Source organism: Typopeltis vanoorti, chromosome 19 (assembly GCF_054136105.1).
Source record: "Typopeltis vanoorti isolate ZY-2024b chromosome 19, IOZ_Tvanoo_1.0, whole genome shotgun sequence".
Lineage (NCBI taxonomy): Eukaryota > Metazoa > Arthropoda > Arachnida > Uropygi > Thelyphonidae > Typopeltis > Typopeltis vanoorti.
Window position 1 is genome coordinate 75,168,245 of NC_143567.1, and position 17,999 is coordinate 75,186,243.

Below are 17,999 nucleotides of genomic sequence, written 5' to 3' on the forward strand. Positions count from 1 at the left end.
TACAGGTGCAATGAATACAGTATACTCCAGGGTGAGCCAGCAGAGGGAATGGATCCTTGGATGAGTTGAGTAAGTTCTTTAATTTTGCAGGAGATTTAAAGGTGGCTTTAAGGTTGTATTTCTGTAGTATTCTGTTTATTTTATCTGATATCCCTTTAATGTATGGAATGGTTACAGTTTTACTGTAGTTTAGTTTAGTTTATTTATTTATTTTTTTGGTGAGGTCTTGTGAAGAATTTTGTTGATAGTATTTTGGCTGTAGCCATATTTTAGGAAGGTATTGCTAATAATGTTACATTCATCTTAAGTGCTTATTCATTACAACAAATCTTCAAATCCCTGTTTTTTAGTGTGTTAATGACACCTAGATTTGGTGTTTGGTGGTGGTAGGAGTTTATGTGTATATATATTGGCCAGTATGTGTAGGCTTCCGGTAAACACTGAAGGAAACACTGCAAGAAGGAAGACATGTGACAAGTGTATCTAGAAAAGGAAGCATGTTCTGCTTTTCAATCTCAATCATGAATTATATGCATTTGTGTTGTTTAGGTGGCTGAGGAATGTGTCTAATGTCCGGGGCCATGGGACCAGATATCAAAAACATTATCAACATATCTAAGCCAGACTTTGGGTTTTAAGGGAATCTAGGGCACATTACTCAAAAGCTTCCATATAAAAGTCAGCAACTGGGGGGGGGGGGGGGGGAATAATGGTGAGCCCATGGCTGTGCCTTCTTTTTGTGGGTAGAAAGTGTTTTGCCACACAAAATAGCTAGAATGTAGTACATGTGCAAAGGGCGCTGTGATACCTGTAACAGAAGAATTGTATCATTGACTGGAACATTTGTGAAGAGGGCAGAGATTCTCAACTGACTAAAAAATCACTTTTTTCCAGTGTGATGTCTTTGATTTTGTTTACAAGTGTTGTGTGTTTTAAACATAGAAGGAGGAATGACCAACCAACTCCTTGAGTGTTGATGCTAGTTTCTTGGCTAGATGATAATTGGTCTGTCTAAACCTTCGACTATCGGCCAGAGTGGTACATTTTGTTTGTTCATTCCCTGAGAATTTATAGTTTACCAAAGATTCACAAACATAACGTACTGCTCCAATTATCATCGAGAACGTGTGTAAGTTTAGCGTAGGTATTCAAATATGATAATGACGTGAATATCAATGAATGTGATTATGAATCTGGTGAAGGGAGGGATCTGTATGCTTGGGTGTTTTTGAGTGTCCCTTGGAATGGAGAAAGAAAAAGTTGCTCATCTAAACCAAGCAGATGAAAGCATATGAATGAAAAAAGCCAGGAGGTAACTTGTTACGCCAATACAAAAATGCCAGGAGCATCAGGAACAAAGGGACTGAGTTTGGTGCATCCACTTTGGTGAATTTTGTAGCCTAATATTGTTGGCATTAGTGTAATTGGGCTCTCAGTCAGATGTAGTAACTGGAATTGAGTGTAGAGGACATAGTATTTTTAAGGACAGAAGAGATAAAAATATGAAAGGGGTAATATTAATAAACAGATGATTTGAGTCTAGTTAAGGCAGACTCTCATGAAAATAATAATAATGTCCCATGCAGAAATGAGTTTGCGGCTATCTGGTATAAGTGGAGCTAACAGGATAAAATATGTGGTGGGGTGTTTTACAGACCTCACAGTTCAGTTGCTGGTGAGGAAGAAATGCATCAAATTACTCTGATAGCACTAAATAAGTAATCATTGTATCTTAAACTTAGATTTGATCAGAGAGAGAGAGAGAGAGAGAGAGAGTCAGAAAAGGTCTCAGTTAAGGATACAATTATTTTCAATCAGCTGGTAACAGTGATTATGCTGTATTAACCTGAGAAGTAGCTAGGTTTACAGATGTCCCAATTAGGAAAGGTTACATGCTGAAACTAAGGAAAATACCATGTTCAGTAATTAAATGGTAGGATATTAGCAGTGCATGGGAAGCATTGAAAAGACGCTTAAATAATGCAGCATCTAATGTAAAAGATCAATAAGAAGATGATGTGAAAGTAATACCATGAGATAAGAGTGACAGAAGTTATAAAATACATAAAGTGCAGGCCAAAAGGTTATGAGCATTATATGGAAAGCTAAGTTGGAATATAAAAAGAAATTACCTATACAGGCTAAAGGCAATCCAAAAGAATTTTATCATTATGCTGCAAGTAAAAGAAAGAATGAACGTGGAAGAATAATTTCACTGCATGCAGATTTGCATCTGCTTCTTGTGTCAGAAGCAGAAGCAAATGTTCAAATAATGAGTGTCAAATAATGAGTTCAAATAATAAACACAGAACAGAGATAGAGGTGCATAAGGAGGTTCTAGAGATGATGCATAACCTGAATAAGAATTCAACACGAGAAACAAATAGAATATCAGCATGCAAGCAAAAGGAATGTTCAGTTGGACTGGCTAGACCCTTGGCATGTTTGTATAATTTGAGTGTCAGCTCAGGAAATATCCCACAGGAACGGAAAGAATGTATAATAATCCCATTGCACAAGGGTAGTGAAAAGATTGTTACATATAACTATCAACCTATCAGTATCTCTGGAGTTGTAAAGATTATAGAATGGTTGGTATGAACTCAGATAGGGAAATAGGTTAATAGACAAATTCAGTTGAGTAAAGAGTATGGGTTGGAGGTCATTGTCTAAGCATTATACTCTTAGTTTATAATAATGTTATGGCTGAATCATATAAAGGAAATGGATACACTATATATATATATTGTTGAACTTTGCTAAGGAATTTGAGAGAAAAACCATATGAAAGGCTGTTGCATAAACTGGGGAATATAGTCTTGGAATATAAGCTATTAACTTGGAAAAGTGGGTGGCTGAGGGACAGGCATCAGAAAGTGGGATGTGGGAAGGGGGGGGAGAATCTGCCATATTTAAAGTGACCAGTTGTATAGCCTGTGAATCAATCACTGGACAATAGTTGTTCAGTCTATACATGAAGAGTAATGGGAAGGAACTGACATGTTCAAAAATTTGTTTGTTAATGCAAAAAATGGCAATTAGGGATGGTAGTGATATTAACAAACAAATTTTTGAACATGTCAGTTCCTTCCCATTACTCTTAATGTTATTTCATGACACCTCCAAGGAGTCGAAAGACTCATCGAGAGAAGGCACCTACTTTATAACTCTCTGCGTCCACCAAAACTACACCGAACAGCCACTAACATCACCATCTAACCAATGCCATCTACTGCCCACACCACCAGTACTTTTTGTTTGTAAATTTGTGTTCTAAAGGTCGATTTGTCTGTATGTGGGATGAAAAACCCTGATCAGCTAACTCACCTTCATTTGGAAAAAAAAAAAATTAAGATTCCTCCCATCACAACAAGAATTGAACTTAGGCTTTTCCAATTGAAGGGTGCAATGTACAGTCATTCTTCCAACTGCACTACAGAGGATATATTGCATCTATGATTCAAAAGGCAGGAAGCGTGGGCAAATGATAATGGTTATCAATTCAATTCAATTCAATGTTAGTAAGTGCAAAGTTATGAACTTTGGTATGATGAGCTATTCGATGGCATATTATATCCTATCAGTGGAGACTATGCTTGAAGAAACTGATGAGGCTAGGATCTTGGCAAATGTCACATAGCAAAAATTACAAATACATTTCAGAGGATAGCTGCAATGTTGAACTGAACATTGACAAGTAGGGAGAAGAAAGTAACTTTGCCTCTTTACAGGGCCTTGATACAACTGCACCTAGACTACTATGGTATGCCCACAGATACGAGATCCTTCGACATTTCTGCACATGTCAACAGGAGGATCCATTCCGATAATAGGGTAATCAATCCATATTGTGGGATGAGTTGTTTATTATTACACGTCAGAAAATTAACTTCACTTTTATGATCATTGTAGTTTTTAAAGTGGTAACTATTTTGCTTGTATAACAATGCTGGCAACCAATTCGTACATCCTTCATTTCTTTCTCCCCTTCAGCATGAATTGACTATTCTTGGCCCAAAGCCAAGCGAAGCTCTAGCAAGTGTGGGTGTACTATATGTATAGATTTGGTCTCCTGGGATCAGAGGGGATAAAGAAGCTGCAGAAAAGCTGCAAAAAATATTACTAAAATAACAAAAAATAACACTTATTTGCTAATGTTGCTGCTCTGATATTTACACCTAAAACTAAATTTAGTTCGAATTAAAATGAACTTTTTTCCAAATTATATTAAATGTATTTAAATACCATACCTGGGTGTGTACTTTTAACAAGGGATACATGATGTTTGGTACCAAAGCTGACTGAGCCAAAAAATGTATGGTAAGAAAAAGCTGAAAATGAAGATTATCCTTTAATCTGTATATTAATGACACAGAGAAAGATTTAAGGGAGATATTCAGTTTGCTGCTGATGCAAAAGTGGGGAGGGTAATAGTTGATAAAATTCATGTAGATATCTTGCAGGATGATTTAAATCATCCTGCAAGGCCTGGTTGGCTGAGTGGTTAGCATACCTATTCTCCAATCAACAAGCTGCAGGTCTGAATCCCACCAGGGAATTGGATGTTTGGGATTGTCTTTAAGTGAGAGATGAATTTCATCACCCAGTGTGAGACCACTGCTCCACTTATTGGAGGCCTGAAGTAGCTTGAAAAAGTCCCATGTTTGGTCTCTAGAGAAGGGTTGCTGGACTACGTAAAAATAAATTTAAAAATACTAAAAAACATATAAAATTGATTTTAAAAAAAATAGAAAAACTTTAGCTCACCCACTGTACAAAACTTACTATAGCTTAGAAAATAAAATTCCATGGATTTGGAGCAATATACCAAAAATAAATTGGCATTGTGGGCAAAGGATAATGGTTGTCAATTATATATTTGGTTTAATTCTTTATCCAAGTGTATGCAAACAAAGTTTGCGCTTGAAGTATTTTCAGGACTGGGGCAACTCATGGTAAAGGTGAGATAAGTTCTGATACTTGCCTTAGTATCCCATAATGCAAAACATCTCCTTGCAGACATGTATACTGCTATGCATTAAGGGAAGGGTCACTACTTAGACCGGTTTCGACCTTTATTGAGGTCTTGTTAGTGGGAGCCAGACCCAGAGGTGGTGATACTAAGGTGGAAGTAAATGCAGAAGTCATATCACCATATACCAGTTGCCAAAAGGTGTCACCACTCTAATCACTCACATTCTCTAATCCAGAGAATTATTACTAAAATTCTCTGGATTAGAGACAGTTGAAGATAATGGTTGTCATATTTAATGATACAAAATGTAAGGTTATGTATTTTGGGTTGAAAAGGTTACATACTGTGTATGGTACTGGACTACAGGAAATTGATGAGGCTAGGGATTTGGGTGATAATAGTGAACAGGGAGTTGACATTCGTAATTAGTGTGTTAAAAAACACACTAACAAGTAAAGATGGGAAGGTTATTATCTCTTTTCATAAAGCTATTATTTGATCACCTGGGTTTCTTGAGATTAAGAAATGCTGGAGAGGATTCAGAGATGAGTGACTAAGCTGGTGACAGCTCTGTGAAACACTCCCGATGAGGAGAGGTTGAAGGTGAGTGGGTTGTCAAGTATAGTGAATATGCAGAAAAGAGAAAAAAATCATAAAATCTTACACTTATGAAAAGAGTTCTATAAGAATGACACAAAGGAGATTTTTCAATACATGACCAAGACCCTAGAAAATGTTTAAAGGTGGTGCAGAGTAGCTTTTTTCACTTGGAGAGTGGTGAATGAGTGGAAAGGATTGCCAGAATTAGTTGCAGGTGCTTCCCTGACAGTGAATAAGTTTAAGGAAGGTGTCATGAGTACTGTATTTAGAAAGGTTGTGTCGGTCTCTTATGATGAGTATTATGACTCCATGGAGGTATCCATAATAATAATAAAGAACAAATGTGTGAACATAAAGATATATAATCAATAGCCAATACATGACAAAAAATATATATGTGAATGGAATAATGAATAAAGTAGATAATGAATTTTGAAGGATTAAGAATTTTAAAAATTTGAAAGCTAAAAAGTTAAAAGAATAAAAAGGAAAAACTGTATAAAATATATACAAAGCCATTGATATAGGCCTGTGCGAATCAGTGGAAATGGCATTTGCTTCCACAGCACTATGCCACCTGAAGAAAGATCTATATTCAATTCTAGTCACTAACTAAGGACCTTTTTATAAGTCTTTTCTTCAATTGGGTTCCAAGTTAGTCTATCTAGGGCAAAGTCAAGCAAGTTTTTTTCTCCTGGAAACTCAGACTCTTCATCCCATAAACACAAGAAAATTGATCGTAGAACCCATACTATTTCACACAATAAATATATCATGTTAGGGACCACAAGATGGCAGCATTTCTCTGCATCTCTTAAGTGGATGCCACTTAAAATTAGTGATAGTCTTGTGATAGCTATCTCTGATTGGCTACTGGTGGAGTTTGAACTTCCCACTCAGTCTCCAAAAGTTAGATAGGGTTAAAAACAGCCTCAGCTACTCCCTATAAGAAAATAAAAGGCATTAGCAGATTTTATATTACATACAAAGCTAGCAGCAAGAAAGAGTGCTGGCCATTTTGAGGGAATTATCTTCAGATGTTATAAATAGTTTTGCCTAACACCTGAGGACAATTCGCATGAAACAATCACTCATATAATTTCCTACTGTCTATTTTATTCATTATCTCTCAGCAATTAATTCCATTCATGCTTTGTTTTGTTTTAGCCACTGAGTCTATATCTTTACATTCACATATTTGTTCTTCATATTCCAAACTTTTTCCTACTATATGCTTTTCAATTCAATCAGTTCAGTACCAAACATCATATCATCCCTACCTTCTTAAAAGTATGTTTTCCCAGCATGCCATTTAAATGCTTTTGGAGTAATCTGTAAAAAAATTCATTTTAATCAGAATTAAATTTGGTCTTAGGTCAGAATACATGGGCAGTTCCATTACCAAATTATAATAATTATTATTATTTATATGTGCACTCCATGGAGTCAAAAGAACCTTTGCGGAAGACCCATTCTATCCATTAACACAATACCTATCATACATCCCTTTAAACCTATTCACTGTTGAAGTGCTCACAACACTTGTGGCAATCCAGTCCAATCATTCAACACTCTCCAAGAAAAGAACTTAGTCCACACACACACCCTTACTAACCACACTCTTAGACAACTTCCAAGTGGGATCCCATGTTTTACCCCTGCTCTCCATGTATTGAAAATTTTCTTGTGTCAATCTTATAGTATCTGTTTAGTAACTCATAAGTTTCTATCATATCTCCTCTCCTCTGCCTCTCAGCTAAACTCTGTAACCCACACACCCTCAATCTATCCCCGTATGGAACATCCCACAGACCTGTCACTTGTCTCTGAATCCACCCCACCACTTCCCGATCCCCAAGAAACACGTGATGAAAACTGTGCACAGTAGTCGACATATAGCCGAATCATAGCCTTATAAAGAGAGATAATAACTTTGTTTTCTTTACTTGTTAGTGCGTTTTTCAACATCCAAGTAATTCCTTCAGCTAGGAAGTATTTTACCTTGGGTATAATAAATGTTAAAAAATACCAAGCAATTTTATACCTGGTTTTACTCCATTTCCCAAGTAAGCAAACAGAGAAACAAGTCAAGTTTGTGCCTGCATGTATTGGAAGTCTAACTGACCCTCAAAGTAGTGCAAGACCAAGGCAGCTCTTGGTAAAAGTAGAATAAGCTCTGTGCTTTGCATTAAGGGTAAATATTAAGATTAGTGATCAGAGCTTATTCTACTTTTACCAAGAGCTGCCTTGGTCTTGCACTACTTTGAGGGTTAGTTAGACTTCGAATACGTGCAGGCGCAAACTTGACTTGTTTGTCTGTTTGCTTACTTGGGAAATGGAGTAAAACCAGGTATAAAATAGCTTGGTATTTTTAACAATTCCTTCAGCTATTTTCCAACTGTTGCAATGTGCCCTCTGAACTTTAACTCTTTGTCCACCATTATCCCCAAGCTGCTAGTCTCATCAATTTCCTGCAAACCAATGCCATCGACATGATACACCATATGCAACCTTTTCAATCAGAAGTGCATAACTTTACATTTTGCAACATTAAACTGACAATCATTATCCTTTGCACATAATGCCAATTTATTTAAATCATACTACAGGCGTGAAAGCTAGATTTTTCTTTCCTTTGATGAATCCTTGATTTCCTGAGAGTTAGATGTCACTAATAATAATAATCAGACATCAACGGGCAGTGAGCCCATGGTTCGTGATGAATAATAATAATACACACAAACACATTTCCTTTTCTCTTTTTTGCAATTAAGAAAAATATTGTTTTCTGATGGTTATTATACAAATGTTCCCTTTAATAACTTAAAAACTTGAGATCCGAACTGTCCCCGATGGGATCAAGCCTTCACATTTTCTTTTATGGTCCATACCTGCCGGCATGTTATTGAACGTATCTCATCATTATTACATATGTCAGCGTTCATGTAAACAAATATAAAATAATCCCACTTTCCATATACTTTCGGGAGAAATGATTTAAAATATTTGGGTAATGCGTAAAATGAACAGTGACGTTTATTATGGAATCTGATGATTACAGGGAGGATGTGATTACACTAGTGGCATAACAAGTAATGAGAATTAGAATAATTAAACCTATAATTACTGTACCGCAAAACTTCGTTCCAGTCACACTGCACACCAAGAAATGGCCTGCTTACTGTCGTAGGAGCCATTATTGTTATTTTAGGGAATCGAGAAAACCGCGATTTTGCGTTACTAACAATATACTTCAAAGATTACCATACAAAATAAATAGATCATTATTTATACATTGACTACAGAAAAATCTTAACAAATTCGTCAATATCCAGTAAAGGTTCCATGCATGTTTGTGTGTGTACGCATGCATATACTGGTGAGGGAGGCAATCTGAATTCCTGTCAATTCAAAACACAAAAATACAGCACATTTTTAGCAGAAAAAAGAATTTGATCTAAATATTTTTTGAGTTAGAGTTCATAAATTTAAAAAAAAGAAATAAATGTTATTTTTGAACAACTGAAGAAAACTTTATTACGAAAACAAGAAACGTATAAAATAAAATAATCAAATCAGCTAACGCCCTTTCATTCTCTTTAAAGGAGTAGGTGAGACTGTTTCAGCCCTATCTAACTTTTTGGGTCTCCTTAGCTCAGTCAGTATAGACGAAGCCCTTTGGTCGATTCCCATCAGTGACGTGAGGAACTTCATCTGGTCTATTTCGACCAAAGGTGAGTTAGCCGGTCGCGTAGGGTTTTTTTTTCACCTGGAATCTCGGATTTTTCGTCCATAAGAAGAGGCAAACCGGACCCGTGAACACACATGGATTATAGTCATGAATATGTCCCAGCTATATGCCGGTCCCGAGCACGATAAAATTGGGTGGTTGGGAAAAGCAATGGTGAACTACCCTGTAAAAAATCTCACCAGAAATACTTTGTGGACAATGCCTACAAATGCCAAACTACGGTCGGAAACGACTGAAAGGGCAAGATCAATCAATCAACTTTTTGGAGACTGTGTGCGCAGATCAATCTCCGAACCAAGCAGAAATAGCTTGCCCGAGACTAACACGGATTCTAAGCAGCAACCGATGAACAGAATAGTAAACAAGTGCTACTGTCTCGCGACCCTAACGCTAATAGGGTATGTTATTGTCTGATATAGTGTAGATACTCCAGTCGATTTTCTTGAGTTTATGGACGAAAACCCGAGTTTTGGAGAAAAATCCTCTTCTTCATGCCAGACCTCAACTTACTCAGGAGTTAGTTGAAGAAAAGCTTAGAAAACGTTACTGTAGTCAGTGACTAGGGTAACTTTTTTTACTACTACTAAGATACGGAGGCCTTGAATTAAAATAAAAATTAACTATTTCTTACCATCCAACTAACTATCCATTCCTATCCTCCTCAATTTCAGAAGTAGTATGTCATCGATAACAACAACAACAACAACAACAACAACAACAACAACAACAATAATAATAATAATATTATTATTATTGTTATTATTATTATTATTATTATTATTATTATTATTATTATTATCATTATTATTATTATAGGACAAAATAATAATTCTCAGCTACTGGGCGGGTCTGCAGGTGGTGGATAGTGGAACGGCTTGCAGATATGTAAGCTAGCTGCAATGAGGGGAAACCTGAGCAGACCCAAACTGAGGCGATAGTGCTAATAGGGCATTACCAAACACTGTAACATGGTCAGGTCATCATACAATGATCATACCGCATTGTCCGTCGCGCGGGTTACCAAGGGACACGTTTGGGTTTTAGGCAAAGGGATCCGTTCGAAAATTATGTTACAGTCTCCTTTAGATGCAATTCCTCAGCACTCTGCAAAAGTAAACTCCATCAATGGCTCGCTACCTGTTTGGGGAGGTGTTTAGGCAGCACAAAGAATCGGGCTGCAAAAGGACGGAAATAGCAAAGACAACGGCACCAGACTATGGCTTTAGGCAACTGGAACATCTTTTCTCTGACAGGGAAGGAAAAGGAACTGGTCGAGAAAGCCAAGCGCTACCAACTAGATTTAGTCGGGCTTTCTTCGAACAAGAGGAGAGGCTCTGCAACTGTCGACTTGTTGAGGGGTGGAAGCTCTACTACTATTCTGGTGTGAGCTTGACAATGTTTGATCATGCAGATGTGGGGATACCCACAAGCCCCCGGCTGTCAGACTGTGTTGCTAAGTGAATCCCATCCCATTGGGGGGACGAGTATGTGTGTTAAGACTCCAGATGAAACCACAACTTGGCTGTACTGCAAGTTTACGCACCTAATCTGGAGTCAGAATACTCTGCCTTCTTAGAGGGAATGGATGCTGATTTGACCAGTTGGCAGACATGGAATCAGTCCTGATAATGGGTGACTTCAATGCACATGTTGGAACAGATGACCAGACATGGAGGGGGTGTAGTTTGGAGGAACGGAGCCCTTGACCTTAACGCGATTGGGTTGAAATTATTGGACTTCTGCTGTACAAACAGACTGTCTATAATGAATACCTTCGTCCAGCACTGAGAAGTCCATAATATACCTGGTACAGGGACACACTTGAACAAAGGTCTCTGATTGACTTCTTTATAGTCTCAGCAGACCTATTTTACTCAGTGCTGCTCCTTCGGGTAAGGAGAGGGGTCAGAACTGTCAACTGACTATCACCTTGTTGTCTGCACTCAACAGTAACAGAAACCGAATGCTACTATCAACGCTGGTGGACCTAAGCAGTTGATACCGCATAAAATGGGAGGCATTGGAAAATGAGGTTGTGAGGAATAAATTTACAGATAACATCTCCTCTAGGGTCAAAGAGATTCCCAGACATACTGCAGATGTTGAGGAGTGGGAGCTGTCCAGAACAGCTGTCACTGCCTCTGCACTCTCATGCTGTGGCAAAAATCGGCTCGGCGTGGTGATGGGCAGTGAAAAAAGGACACCTTGTTGGTACCAAGAGGTCCAAAAAGCTGTCCTGGCAGAAAAAAAAGAGGCCTACCTAATATGGCTTAGAGTCAGGTTATACACTGAGGTGCGAAACGCTGCTGCTGAGGCAGTAAAAACAGCAAAGCAGAAGGCTTGGGAATCCTTTTCGAGAAAGATTAGACTCATCCTATGCAAATGTAAACAAGGTATTCTGGCAGACCATCAGTCGCCTTCGAGGGAGGAAATCGTGCACAGCAAGGGCAATTAAGGCCTCTGATGGTGCACTTTAAGAGAGCCGTCTTAACTCAGATGGCCTGGCAGCTGTGGAAATCAAAAAGGTACAGATCGGGGTAATGACTGCTCTCACAGCTGAAGAGGCCCCATTTAGCAATAAAATCGCTAAATTCGTGCAGGGCTGCTGGTGACGATGAAATTCGACCCAAAATGCTAAAATCCATAAATCGAGAGGTGTTCTTTGTCTGACTCGAGTGAGGCAGGCTGCTTGGATATCTGAGCGAGCACCAAAGCAGTGGCAGACAGGTTTCAAGAAGGGAGACCAGAGAGATTGCAGCAACTATCCTGGCATCTCTCTGCTCAGCCTGTGAGGAAAGTATATGCTAGGTGCTTGGAAGGAGCATAATTGAGTCATAGTTCCAAGAAGAACAATGTGGCTTTCATCCTGGTAAAGGCACAACTTCACTTTAAGGCAAGTCTTTGCGAAATCTTGGGAATATGCCAAGAATGTCTACACATGTTTTGTGCACTTGGAGAAGGCATATGACCCGGTTCCTCGGGATATGCTTTGGCAAGCAGTACAGGAGTATGGTTTGGATGGCCAACTATAAGCTGCCATCAAGTCCATGTATGAATGCCCAGAGTTTTGTGTCAAGGTAAATTGCACAATGTCTAAAATCTTGCACAGCCTCCGTTGGTCTCTGACAAGAGTGTGTTCTGTCATCTCTCCTTTTCATAATATTTATGGACTGGATTGATAAGCACAGCCTAGGCAGTGAGCGTGTCAGAACTGGAAGATGTAGCATTGGATGTCTGCTTTTTGCAGATAACATAGTTCTGCTTAGCTCTTCCACAGATGACCTACAGTGGATCCTGGATAGGTTTGTAGCTGTTTGTGCAGAAGCCGGGATGAAGATCACTGTGTCCAAAACGTAAACATTTGTAGTCTCAAGACAACCATCCCAGTGCACTCTACATGTGATTGGAGTCCCACTGAGGCAGGTAGAGTAGTTTAAATACCTTGGCGCCATATTCACGAGTGATAGAATGTGGGACGTAGAGCTAGATACTGGAATCGGCTCAGCAAGCACAATATTGCGGGAGTTTAGTCGTGCGGGAGTTAAGAGAGAAGTCAAAACTGGCTGTGTTCAATACAGTTTATCCCCGTCCTTACCCATGATCATGAGAGCTGGAAAATGATTGAAAGAAAGCGGACACAAATCTAAGGTTGAAATGAGGTTCCTTCGAGGGGTTGTAGGGCAGACAAGACTCAGTATGGTGAGAAGCTCTGTAAATTGGGAAACCCACAATACTCAACTGCTGCTTCTCCGTGTTGCGAGATCACAGTTACGATGGTACGAGCACCTGGTCAGAATGGCACAAGAGAGGCCCTGCAAGCAGGCCCTCCTTGTGATTTGATGGACGGCCACTGGGAAGACCAAGGACTCGCTTGATAAATTATATCCAAAACCTTGGGTGGACACGTCTGGGAGTTAAGCCAGAATACCTTAGCTTGGTGTCGGAGGATCATGACCATTAGAAGTCCCTCTTACAGTTACTGCCCCAACAACCCAATTAGGAAAGTTGGGCCTTGTAGATGGATGGATTATTATTATTATTAAAAAAAATTAAAAAACTAAACGCCTTTTATTCCCTAATAGGGAGTAGGTGAGGCCTTTATACCCTATCTAGCTTTTGGGGACTGAGTGGGCAGTTCAATCTCCACCGGTAGCCAATCAGAGAGAGCTGGCCCATGTCTATCATTAATTATAGCAGCCACCGATGAAGAGGCTGGCAAACAAGTGCTACCATTTCTTGGTACCTAACCCTGACAAGATATGTCACTGTCTGAAATAATGTGGGTACTACGGTCGATTTTCTTGAGTTTACGGGACGAAAAACCCGAGTTTTCGGGAGGAAAAACCCGCTTGTCTGTGCCAGAGATCGACTAACTCGGGAACCGGTCGAAGATAGACTTAGAAAAAGTTCCTCCAATCAGCGACTAGACTAGAACCTATCATCATCATCATCATCATCATCATCTACAAGTAATCCTTATAAGCAAATGCAGAAATTTGTATCTATAATCACACTTTCTCAAACTTTAAAAAAAATAAAAAATAAATAAAAAAATAAAAAATTATACAAAAAATTCTGTTTGATCTTCATTGTTAATATTGGAAGAACACGTGTTGTAAATACATAATATAAAGGCAAAAAAGTAATATTAAACATTTTAATTGAAATCCAATGTAGGAATTGCAGACTTAGTGCTGAACTCTGTAAAATTATAAGGTGCAATGTCACACAAGATGTTTATTGTATGTATAACTATTTTAGCAATCAATAAAAAAAATAATAAGTAAATAAATAAAAATATTATTATTATTATTATTACTACTACTACTACAGACCAATAGCTACACTACCAGTCATCTCAAAAATTCTAGAAAAAATAACACACACCAGACACTACAGAACTATTTACAGAAGTACAACATCATCTCACAAAACCAATACGGCTTTCGGGAAACAAAAAACACCATCTCTTTATTAGAAGACATCGCCGACACATTAAACAAAGCTCTCGACAAAAACAAGTATGCCTTTCTTATACTGCATGGCTTAACCAAAGCATTTGATACACTTGAACATGACATACTATTCACCAAACTATACTCAATAGGTATAAGAGGAACACTGCATACATGGTTCAGGAACTACCTCTCAAACAGAACAAAAGTAACAAACATAGGTACATGTCACAGCCGGGTATACAAATAAAACACAGTGTTCCTCAAGGTGCCATGTTATCACCCACTCTATTCAACATATACATTAACGATGTTCATAACATGCCCATAAGAAGTCAAATATTTCAGTACGCAGATGACATCGCACTACTAGCAATCCACACAGACATCAACACGACTCTCTTCAAAGCACAACAAGACCTAAATGAAATCACAACATACTTCTACCAAAACGCAATTCTGATCAACGGCACCAAAACACAGATGTTGATAATACACAACCCAAGAATTATGCGTCCCGCACCACTATCGATACACTGTCACACATAGTGCTGCATTAACAACAAAAATACCTGCCAGTGTCCCGAAATCAAACCTGTAACACATGCAAAATACCTTGGTCTCTATTAGACATTATTCCATCTAACATAAAAAAACTCCTATAGCAGGGTATCTGCGAATCCCTACTCAGATATGGTATAACAATCTATGCAAACACATCAAACAGCCACATAAGAAAATTAGAATCATTACACAGGAAAATTGTGTCAACAGGATTTGGATACCTTACACGCAACAACCAATATCCGACCAACACATGTCGATACACAGAATCCTGATCATTAAAAACCTGAAACACTACATGACATTAACAAGGAATTACTTGAACATCACTTATAGAAACAACAGAAACACATATCGTATAACATGACCTACAACAACTCTCTACATCCCTACACCCTTCAACAACTCATACAGTTCTTTTGTGAGATCACATCAGATACCCACGCAACTCAACCAGGGCCGGCCATATAGGGGGGGAGTATAGTAGGTGCAATGCACCCGGGCCCCACCATCGAGTGGGCACAGTCGGTACACATTTGAGGAAATGTATTATATTTCGAATGTGGTTTGTTTGTTTTGTTTTGTTTTCCTGTGCCAAAATCAATTGCAGGTAAGAGGTTTTACAATACGTTTATTTGGAATCCCTTAATTTTTATCTTTGAAAAATATTTTAGGGCCTCAAAAGGTTTCTTGCACCCGGGGCCCTTTATAGAGAAAGCCGGTCCTGAACTCAACAACTTACCAAGAAATTTAAAACATATAAATAACTACAGAACATTAAAACACGAACTCTGGAAAATATATCAACAATGTTAATATACCATTAACACTAATATACACATCACAAATCACCAGCATCCAATGCCTACATCCCATACATAACGGTAACAACAACATAAATAATGAAGGCTAACTCCCACTCTCTTCATAAAAGCTTACCCAAGCTTCGAAGTAGGTGAAATTAACTCGCCTCACTCATCTACACGTAATTCTTATAATCAAAGAATGCAGATTATGTAACAAAACAGTGAGTAAAGTATATAACAATAAAGAAGATACTGAAGATACTGATTATTATGTGATAATATCATTAACATATATTACTATGTAACATAAAAATAATGTAATAAATTATTCTTATTATTAAAAAATTATGTAAATAATGAGTTTACATTGTATGTTTGTGAGAATTAAGAAATATAATATTTTAATTGCATATGTGTAAATACTTTGTATAATCACACTTTCTCAAACTTTGAAGAAAAAAAAAATAGTCAACTACAACATGTAATATGATATAACTTGTGTGACTCTGAACTATATAATCGTAAATTATTACTCTGATTGTTATTTTAAAAAAATAGCAAAAAAACTATGTTATCATCATTATTATTGAAATCCCATTATATGTAGCACTCAGTGCTGAACCTTGTTAAATAATATACTGAATGTTATTAAAGATGATCATTGTATATATGTAAATATTTGAGAGATCGATAAAAAAAAATTAAAAATTATTATTATTATTGTTATTTAGAGCCTGTGTAGCTCAGTGGGTGTGGCGTTTACACACCATAGCGCTTGATCGCACGAAGGAAGCCTTTGTTGCGAATCCACTTTCTTCTAACCATGTAAAAACTAGAGCAGCCACTGGCCAACACTCACAAACTGCCCAGCTTCAATCACACTAAACTAACTTCCCATCAGTTTGAAATATCAACAAGTTAAATTTTCTCCCTAATTACAGTCATGGCCGAGCCGTGTGGTTGTGCAGATTGTGCACCGCACAAGGGCACATGAAAATAGGGGCGCCATTTCACCACGGGAAATAATAAATAAATAAATAAATATATATATATATATATTTATAAATACCCTGGCGTATATAAAATATTATGTGACTGCGATATTCCTTATTTCGGGCAGACAGACAAATCTGTCGAAATGCGTATGGAAGAACACATGAGAGACATTACTTACAAGAGACAGCGAGCAAGTGCATTATCAAGTCATATCCTCTTCTCGGCTAATCCTAATGATAATAACCAAAGTCACAAAGTCTGCTGGAAAAATCTACAAACATCTTCCGTTGCAGTGACGAAATAGAGAGAAAAATTGTGGAATCGAGAGAAATCATCTTCAATCCTGTTCATCTAAATAACAACTTAAGCTACAACCTCCCGGATAGTCATTCAGCTGTAATCATGTACTGGCGTTCACGTGATGCAGCAAGCACGCACTCTCCCAACAATGCAACAAACGAAAGAATAGCTTCAAATACCACTAAAACGTTTTCATGCTAATTATGTATAAAGACTGTCTATGTTGTTCATAGTCTTTTAATCCTCAATGTTTAGTGTTTTTCTTTTATAATGTCACATGAAGAAGGCTGTTACAGGCCGAAACTAGTAGTGTGTTTATATTACAACCTTATGTAATGTGGTGTATATATATATATATATATATATATATACACCACATTTTCACATTATATATATATCACATTCATAAAAGCGGAATGAGTTACTAAATATATGAAAATAATTGTTCTCAAACAGCAGCAGTATATCTGAAGCTGTAAGCATACATCTATCTTGGAAATCACCAAAATATTAGATTGAATTTCCTAACTGAGGAAATCCAAAGTAACACAGGTTCACTCTTCTAGTCAGGAGGTCAAAACCATTACAAATCCCCTATAGTTAGTCATTTCCATTATTTCCGATGTTCAGTTGACAGTAATAGCCAGAAAATAATGATGTGCACTTTTCTAAAATCACACAAAGAAAGTACATTATAAATTACTTTATTCTGATAATCTCCACTCAATGAAAGTATCGCATCTTTTCTTATCATTATTATCATCATCATCATTATTTGACATATCAGTACAAACAAGAAATGACCGCATATTTTTAAAAGATATTTCAGCTAGTTAAGATCGGTGGCAAATTTTGAAATAGCTATGTACTTTTAGTACAATAAAATGCATGAGTATGCTGCCTAACCTAAGCGCTTTCCGTTCGTAACAATTGTGTTATGAACGATACTGAAAATATTTTTTTTTTAACATCAGCAGATTAATAGGTGGATCCTTCCCCCACAAAAAAAGAGAAAAGGTGGATTCTTATGCAAAGGTCCGGTTTTACTATTA

At 37.5% G+C, this 17,999-nt stretch overlaps 1 protein-coding gene across 2 annotated transcripts in view; it reads right to left on the bottom strand.

Moving 5' to 3' along the window:
- Positions 1 to 8,968, bottom strand: part of LOC150096252 (proteasomal ATPase-associated factor 1-like) — a 147,726-nt gene extending 138,758 nt beyond the window's left edge. For both annotated transcript variants that reach the window (XM_090408880.1, XM_090408879.1), the window contains exon 1: positions 8,708 to 8,968. In XM_090408880.1, coding sequence (XP_090265006.1) covers positions 8,708 to 8,772 — 65 coding nt within the window. In that variant the 5' untranslated portion in view covers positions 8,773 to 8,968. The remainder of the gene's footprint in view (positions 1 to 8,707) is intronic.
- Between the last annotated feature and the right edge of the window lie 9,031 nt (positions 8,969 to 17,999).